The sequence below is a fragment of the Rosa rugosa genome, chromosome 7 (assembly GCF_958449725.1).
Source record: "Rosa rugosa chromosome 7, drRosRugo1.1, whole genome shotgun sequence".
Classification (NCBI taxonomy): Eukaryota; Viridiplantae; Streptophyta; class Magnoliopsida; order Rosales; family Rosaceae; genus Rosa; species Rosa rugosa.
The window spans coordinates 9542557-9551516 of NC_084826.1; the positions used below are offsets into that span (position 1 = coordinate 9542557).

The following is an 8960-nucleotide window of genomic DNA, read 5'->3' on the forward strand; positions in this document are numbered from 1 at the left end:
AGGTACCAACCTAGCTTTTAAATAACTTGTGTCTATGAATCAAAGTCAAGGTTATGGGACATGTCTTTATTTAAGTTTGTGCACATCCCTCACACTACTAATTATATGAACTAGTAATGGTTGTGGTTATATATATATATATATATATATATATATATATATATATATATGTGTGTGTGTCTATATATATATATATATATATAGAGGCCCGATCAAGGGCGGACGTCCGCACTGTCGCTAAAGTGCGGACGTCGATGCAGCAGGCTGCTTCCAGGCGGCGGCGGCGGCGCGGGCTGGCTGGAGGGAGGCTGGAGGCATCCCAGACCTCTTCTAGGCGGAGTTCGAGGTCGGAGGAGGTCGGGCTTGCCGGTTTCTGGGCAGCCACCTCACCTGCAGTTGCAGGTTCTGTGCAGCACAACAGAACCGTCGCCGGCGACTCCATCGGACCGCAGACCCCTCCGCACGACCCCCAGCATCCCTCCGGCAAGCCGCGCGGCGCCGTCGCCGCTTGATCGAGGCGGAGCAGCGACGTCCGCACTTTTTCTGGGTTGCGGACGTCCGCTCTCGAACGGATCCGTATATATATATATATATATATATATATATATATATATATATATATATATATATATATATATATATGTTGAATTTGGGAGTCATGAGCTAGTTCGGAGTAATTCTGATCTAGGACAACTAATAAATTGGCATACTTAATTTCCAATGTGTTCATAAAAGCTGAGGCAAAGTCATGATGAATGTAGTAGAAACGTGACGGCAGTTTCCAATTTTCCATTGTCAATAATCACTTGGTATCCCGGAGAATTGAAGTTCTAGCTCTTTCTTTTAAATATAATACACACACACATAAATTTTGGCATGTAATGAAACTTGGTAGCCAGTAATATATAGAATCAAATCAGAAGTCTTTAATTCCTTGCAGGAAATCTCAACGGCTTGTTTGTTACTGAAATTAGGAGATCAGCTAGCTCGACCTATGGTCAACATATACTACATAACTACCATCAAAAGCTGAAAATTTTCATTTCTGGGCTACTACCCAAATTCAAAACCACTGGTAGCCAACTGTCCAAACAATTCTACAGTCCTCTCTCACATGCACAACTTTGCAGAAGGGTTTAAGTTTTATTTTATTTTATTATTATTATTATTATTATTTTTTAAAAGAAACATTCTTTAAAACCTAACCTAACTTCGGTACTTCACAATCTGATCCTAACCTCTACAGTTATATACCTACATTCATAACTTGTTCAACAGCAACAAATACATATCAAACTCCATAACCAAGAAAATGGCCTTGATTTCCAGGAGATGAGCAAGTAGACTTTGTTTTACGTTTACCGATGGGCTACTTCTTGGTTTTGGTCTCTCTTTCGTGGCTATGTTCATCACTGGCTGTCTCTTCTCCCTCTGCCACTGCTGCTGCTAGCTACTCATGAGAGTTTTAATTCCTATGTGTAGTTTAGTTATATATGGATTATGTATGGTTGATTTAATAGTACGTTTCATGTTTCTGTATGAGGTTTCTGGGAGCTTAGTTAGGCCCTAATTAATCAAGTCTGCTCTCTGCCACTTTTATAGCACTGTGTCTTAAAAAGTGTAAGTTTGAGGTTGTTTACTATGTAGCTCATTTTCACTAGTAGTAATTAGTAAATATCTATTGATTACTGTTCTTGTTTTGTGCTGTTGTAGTTAATTAATTTGGCCAACATCACATTATTAGGTAATAGACTAATAGGTACTAACATTGTAACCCTAACTTGCCTACGAATCAAACTCAAGGTTATATGAGACATTTCCTTATTTAATTATAATTTAGCAATGGGGTAAAATAGCATTCAAAGAGAGTGAGAGACCTTTATATAAAAATAAAAAATAAAAAAGAAGTGAGACCTTCAATGAAATTTTTTGAAAGAAACCTTCAATGAAATTTAGGTTCCCACAAAAAAAAAAAAAAAATTTAGGCCATGAAAATTTATTCTGGCCAAGAAAATTTCCATTTTGCTACATTTTCATCCACCCAATGGGGGCTGATTCTGGTGGGACCAATAATGAAACAAGAACAAGAACAGTACAGTCCTGAAAATTATTCATTTGAATTAAATAGAATATTCAAAAGATAAAAAATTAGTCAATTCTCTTATATTATGGTTACAAACAAGAAAGAAGGATCAACAAGACTAAAGATGATGAGTCCAAAGTGAGGAGACCCCTAAACCTTCTTGGCTTCTTTGATCAATCAAGCCACACCACACAGAGAGAAACTGTTCAACCTTCCAACCCCTACTCTTTTTAATTCTTGATACGAACGCCTCCACCACCAAGGCACCAATTTCCTGCTCAACCCCACGATCATTTCAGGCACACCCAGAACCCAGTTAGCCTCAAAACCTTTGAATTCCTTGAAAACAATCAGAATCCCTATTTGGGTAATCACCAAACAACGTTTTTCTCAACTGGGTCACTCTTCCTTCACCGAAAAGAAATGAATTTCAGGAGCTTAGATGAGTTCTGGGCCTTCTACATGAGCCAACACTCGAAACCATCGACAAGGCGTTTGCATTTTGTGGGGACCCTTGTTAGTATCATCTTCCTCATAATCTCGGCTCTGTTCAATTGGTGGCTTCTGATCTTTGTGCCTCTCTCTGGGTATGGATTTGCTTGGTACAGCCATTTCTTTGTCGAAGGGAATATTCCGGCGACGTTTGGGCATCCGTTTTGGTCTCTGTTATGTGATTACAAGATGTTTGGATTGATGCTTACTGGGAATATGGACAAAGAGATCAAGAGGCTTGGAAAGAGGCCTGTGTTCTAATTGCTTAGAGCTCTTTTATAATACTTTGCTGTAATCAATTTCTGCTTCTGTAAGCCTTAATTGGTCTGGTTTGAGTACACCTATGTTTCTTTTGCTCTGTATTTGACAATTTGTTCAAGGCATCATTTAGTAGAAATTGAGCAGGGGATTCTGAAATTGGTTTCTGGGTTGTATAATTTGGGTTTCAATCTGATATGGCTTTTTACAACAATTTTGAATTGGTCAGCAGCTTAGAGCTCATGATCCACAAGAAACATGGCGGCTGCCACAAATAGAATCATCCATTTTAGGTAACAATATTAGAGTTACCAATCTCTGATTACGAGGACAGGAGATTTAGATGGGTCAAGAATATTAATGCATTAAGTGAAAGCTAAATTTTAAGTATAATAGTATTATTACACGGTATGGAATTAAGAAGAAAAATTAACTAATTACTGTTCACTACATCTCCATTAGCTAGAGGACCTCTAAACAACATGAAGGAGAAAACTTGGATTTGGTGTTCATTCCTGCCGTCCTAACTCATTTCAACTATGTTACAAAGTCCCGACATCTACTGTTCAACACAAGAATTTTCGGCAACACAGATCACTAACTGAGCCATAAAAGATGGTCACTGGCTCACTGAAGTTGCCAATGCTGCTGTAACCGCCATTGGTATATAGACATGATGTCTATCAAAGTTCTACAAAGTGGGGATGTGTCACGTTTTGATCAAGGTAGAAACTTTAGTCAGTGTTTCGTGAAAATGATGGCAAAGGCACAGCTTCCTGAGGACGAAGGATTACAAGCACGCCAAACATCCCCAACATTGGCAGGACAAGCAGCCACTTTAACAGTCTGTAGTAATACATATGGAATGTGAGGGAGAAATCATCTGAAAAATAGAGTCCATTCTTGTCAACCATCTCGACCACAACAGTCCCAGTAGTCCTTACACCAACTGTTGGAAGCTTTATACGATACTTTCCAGGACGATTGAAGGTCTGGTTTATGTTTATCCTTCTCTCTCCTTGGTAATTACCAGGCACCAACAAGGTTGTCTGCGTAATTGAAGGAACAAAAAAGGACAGAATGAGTTTCATAGAAACAACCACATAACAAAGGAAGAGATGCGTCAATGACTCCAGCCAATTCAATCTGGTGGGAAGGAACAACTTACTGTGACAGTGTATGGGGCTTGCAACCCAGATGGGTATCTATAGTCATCTATGATCTCAATCTCCACAAAGAAGTTCTTGCCCTCTTCGTCACGAAAAGCTCTTGATGAATGTTTAACAAAGATACCTTGACGGTTGTACCTATTTGCAAGATGATTTCTCCCCTGATTAGGTACTCTCCATGCCTGAGAAAGATACAATGCTCAAATATTTAGAAACCAAAGAAAACAGAAGAAGTCATCCAAATATCAGCTTTGAAGAGCTATCCTGCCTTAAGGGGATGATGTGAAGCTGGAGTCGAGAAGCAATAAACATTGCCATTCATGGTTGTAACAATAAGATCAAGATCGTCTCCACCGTCAACATTATCTGCTAAGACCATGCTATATCTGTCATGCAGAGATTAAAGTGTCAGGCAACTTTCAGACCCATGGAAAGAGAGAAAGTAAATCGGAGATCTACGTATTGAAGGATTTCAAGACATCTTACGAAGTTTCACCAATATCAACAACATCTGCACATGCTGTTGGTCCATCAATAAGGTACAAATATCCATCAAATGATGTTGTAGCAAGAGTGAGTCCTTTCTTTTTCTCTCCTTTTTTACTTAAATCCACTAGAAGAACTTGACTCATAACCCTCCCATGAGTTCTATATGGATAGGGACGAACAATCGACCCATCTTTGCCACTAAGAACGTATATGTTCCCTGATAGTGTTGGAACCACAACATCAGTACGGCCATCCCCATCAACATCACCAATGGTGGGACCCTGAGGAACACAATAAATGGATATTAGACCACATTACTATGAACTATAATAATATTTCCTTAACCACACACAGGACCAAAAATCTCAAATCACATATCTAGATTCTCAAAACATCAAAGCATTAATATGCAGAAACCAAGGGGCACAAGGGTCTGGTGTAATAAGCTATCCAACACAACAACATTGTAAACTAATATTTTCTAGTCCAGAGCAAAACAAATTAGAGTTCAAAAATTAATTTACCAACCATGAGGCAAAAATCTGGCACCATATATGATGCACAAGTGCACAACTTAACATCAAGTAGATCTTGAACAAAAACTTACCTGGGGAACTAGACTCTTAAGATGCGTTTCCCAAATTTCTACTCCTTGAGCAGTCCATGCAGCAACATTTCCATGAGCATCAGTAGTCACTAGTTCAATTTTTCCATCATCATTAATATCAGCTGCAACAACAGCTCCTTGAATTTCAGCCATTTCAAGAGGGAACTTTTCCCTCACCTTGCCTGAATAGAAGAAACAATCTTAGTTTCCAAATCACAAAACAAAGATTCCTTTTCAAGCTAAACATGATCCAGCATCTTACATAACAGTCCCAAAATTTAAAGCAACTCATGTCATAGTCTATGCTAGAAATGTTAGCTAGCCTAGGAATGGCAATGAGTACACTGCAACCTTAACCACATAAAAAATTAAAAAAATTATTTACCATGATGATCTAACACATAGAACAAGCCAAATGAAGTTCCGACAAGAATGTCCAGGTTCCCATCACCATCCAAATCAACAACAGTCGGAGAGGAATATATGTAAGCACGGAATGTTCCAGTCTCTGTACTCAAATCTAGATCAGCAGTCCACTTTACTTGCTTAGTGTCAAGGTTGAACACAACAATGGAACCAGCTACATATTTTCCTATATCAATGCCACCCAATTCCTTCATATGCTCTGGGTTGTCATAGTACCTGCCAGCGTATAAGGCGGCTAATTACTCTGAGATCATCAAATAAGCATAGACTATATATGATCTACATTTCAAACAAGAAAATATCTTAAATTGATTTCACCAGAGAATGAAACTAAAACAGTAGCCAACAATTTCTCCTGTGGATTTAGTTCTCCATAGCCGAAACCACAAAAATGCAGATGTCAGTCACAACACAACCTACCACTTTATCCTTCTTGAATAATTTGTATCATATCAAATGATCTCATCAAGTGTTTCTCCTGGTTATCAATAAATAGTTATGTAGTTTTGAGCAAATAACTAAGCCAGATACGGATATAACTCCTATTGCAAGAATATTCTTTCTTCGATAAAGTCATAAAACCTCTGAAGTCCATCGCCTAGTGTCAAGAATGACACGATATTCTTTCTCTGATAAAACCTCTAAAGTTCATAGCCTCTTTACCAGCTATACTACATAAAGTCTCTAAACTCAGGAGGTAAAATACTTCTATTGTGAAAATTAAAGGGTTGAAGGTTCTGAAATTGATTCTACTTTAACAAACAACTATCATTTTCAGTTCAAGGTCAAATAAGTAACCATTCATCATTTATATATGGATTCCAACAATAAGAAAAGAAACTATATTTTACACTATGGAAGAGAACTCACTCATGATCAAAAAAGTAAGAAACGGCAACAACCATTTCTGATATTCCATCATTATCAATGTCCGCTATGACCTGATGAAATAATGAAGTGCATACTGTCAGCCAAATTTTGCATCAGGCAAAAAAGTATATCCATAGATAACATACATATCTGCACATGTATGCAAGTCCATGATTAATCAATTCGTGTGGAAGTGTGTAACTATGTGTAAGAAAATCATTAAAGTGAAAACTCACAGGAGTGCACAAGATGTGTGCGTCAACATTGACATAATCTTCTATTTTCTCGTGTTGCACTTCAGTCCACTCCTCATCTCCCCACATTTCTTCATCAACATAATCATCATAGTCATAGTTATACTCGTCGGCCAGTTCATCATTGTCACGGAGTAACTCAAAAGATGAATCAGCATGCTCTTCGAGAACACCATCATTTTCTACAGTTGCAACAGGAATGTCCTCCTTATTATTATCTTTGGATTCAGAACCACCATCCTGTGATTTGCTTGAATTGTTGTCCTCCAAAAGCCGTCTAACCGACCTAGTCCCCTTCTCGGCATTCAGAGTTTCCACTGGCACATTGTTGACAGAGGACTTCTCTGTGCTTGTAGATTGCTTGACGTCTGTTTCTAACGAACTTAAATTTGCTTTCTTCTCAACCTCTGGATTTGATGCCTTGACCATGCTAAGGTGGCTTTCGTTTTTAGCTGGAGTACTTAAGCCGGGATCACTTTCTTTTGAAACAGTAGTATTGGTATCTAACTCAGGATGGCCATCATTGGAAACAGAAGTTGAAGTATTAACACCAGGATGAACACCAGGATGGCTTTCTGTTGCAACAGTAGCAGAATTGTTTATTTTAGTTGTATTTTCATCTGTTTCTACAAGACAACACGCAATGCAGACATGGTTAGATCCAGTGAAAGGAAATACTTTTCACAATTATATAAAGTCAGAAAATACTCTGAGGGGCTCAAGACTCTCATCCGAAACATACTAAAGCGTATAATATGAGTAAGGACCCAAAACAAAATAGCAGTTATTAGAAGATGCAGTTAACTTACGAGGATTTGAATTCATATTAGTGGCCTGCATGACAAGAAGGTCATCACGAACATCTGGATGGGTACGATCAACGGGATCTGGATGCAAACCCCCAAACCAATTCTTTTTAACTTTCCTACGAGGTACTACTAGTTTATCTACCATCATGTAGCCTGAGACCCTAAAAGAAAACATACGCAGAGCAGTTACGAGTTTACACAGTCAAATAATCACAACGCAGATAGGAAAATATAGACTTGTGATACTATAACTGAACGATGCAACAATATTGTACAATTACCTGAAAAAGAGAACTTCACCATTGTAGGTTGCTAGAGCTATCTCTCTCACACCATCCTTATCGATATCATACAGGAGAGGACTTGCATGTACAGTTGACTGATGAAAAGCAGGCCAACCTAAAAAACCACCAAGCAGATATACTCATAAAAATCACGTAAACCAAACTTTCAACACTGCAAACGCCGAAAAGAAAATTATATAAAAGCTTTCTGTACCGGGGAGTTTGTCTCCGTCGGAACCTTCCAAAACCTCAAGATAGTGAACAAAAGATGGCACCACAATCTCAAGCTTTCCATCACTGAAAACATCAAAACAAAGAACACAAAATAAAATCGGTGGATTTCATCAATTCTCTCTCAAAACGCCGAAGCAAAAACCACAAATTCTCCTTTTACCTATTAATATCGGAGATCAATGGCGTAGCATAAATACTAGAACTAACTTCCGTTTGCCATCTCAGCTCCAATTTCGCAGGGCACTGTGTATTCAACAACGCATCCTCATCTCTAAAACACATACACAAGCATTTCAATTCAATACAATCAAAACGCCAATGCAAATCCGAGCGATTATGTACTAATCAAAAACATACATGTTTGGATAGCCAAGGGAGTCGTCGCTGGCCTCGCGTTCCCGGAATTTATTCTTGGCCGGCTCATCGGCGCCGCGAACGCCGTCGCAAAGAATTAAACAGATCAGAAAAATCACCCGAATCCCGTCGGATTTCATATGGTCTTCGTTTGAATCGATCCAATTGCGGTGAGAGGAGATAAACCCTAGCTACTGGCTAGGGTTCTAAGCAATCTCGGAGCGTAGTTGACTAGTGAGAGAGAGAGTGTTAGGACGTGGGTGGGTAGAGTCAACAGTGGAGGACTGGAAATGGCCCTTTGGGAATGAGTAGACTGCGATTTACGTGAGAGAGGGAAGAGGTTTAGGTAAACGTTGAAGGGTGTTACGGGATTCAGAGTCCGGTGACCGGTGAAATTGAGGAACGTACCGCTGGTCTGCTACTCTACTAGTCCGCCTCTTGCCTCTCGCCCCAAGTCACCGAAACTATTAGTAGCGACTAGAGACTCTTAACGGTAAACAGTAAATGGTAAAAACTGTTTTTGTAAGATAATGTCAAAAAAATCACATTTCTTTTTTGTATTTCCGTCTTCCAAATATGGAAAACTCATTGTGATTTCAAATTAAGTACCAAATAATGAGGTGATTGAAGA

General features: G+C 38.9%; 2 protein-coding genes across 4 annotated transcripts; one reads left to right on the forward strand and one right to left on the reverse strand.

The window, feature by feature from the left end:
- Positions 1 to 2116: 2116 nt before the first annotated feature.
- LOC133720318 (uncharacterized) lies at positions 2117 to 2994 on the forward strand. Its single transcript, XM_062146572.1, has one exon. The coding sequence runs from the start codon at positions 2507 to 2509 to the stop codon at positions 2834 to 2836; it is 330 nt and encodes a 109-aa protein (XP_062002556.1). The 5' UTR covers positions 2117 to 2506; the 3' UTR covers positions 2837 to 2994.
- Positions 2995 to 3171: 177 nt separating this feature from the next.
- On the reverse strand, positions 3172 to 8785 carry LOC133720316 (protein DEFECTIVE IN EXINE FORMATION 1). 3 transcript variants are annotated; one of them, XM_062146571.1, is made up of 13 exons: positions 8333 to 8785; positions 8136 to 8246; positions 7956 to 8038; positions 7739 to 7856; positions 7458 to 7618; positions 6631 to 7223; positions 6395 to 6465; positions 5484 to 5740; positions 5099 to 5280; positions 4489 to 4772; positions 4271 to 4388; positions 4002 to 4184; positions 3172 to 3882 (listed from the first exon to the last, which is right to left on the reverse strand). In XM_062146571.1, the coding sequence occupies exons 1-13, from the start codon at positions 8467 to 8469 to the stop codon at positions 3568 to 3570; spliced, it is 2613 nt and encodes an 870-aa protein (XP_062002555.1). In that variant the 5' UTR covers positions 8470 to 8785; the 3' UTR covers positions 3172 to 3567. The 3 variants fall into 3 exon arrangements, with proteins under 3 accessions (XP_062002555.1, XP_062002554.1, XP_062002553.1); XM_062146570.1 differs by having other exon boundaries at positions 6631 to 7268; XM_062146569.1 differs by having other exon boundaries at positions 6631 to 7274; positions 8333 to 8784.
- Between the last annotated feature and the right edge of the window lie 175 nt (positions 8786 to 8960).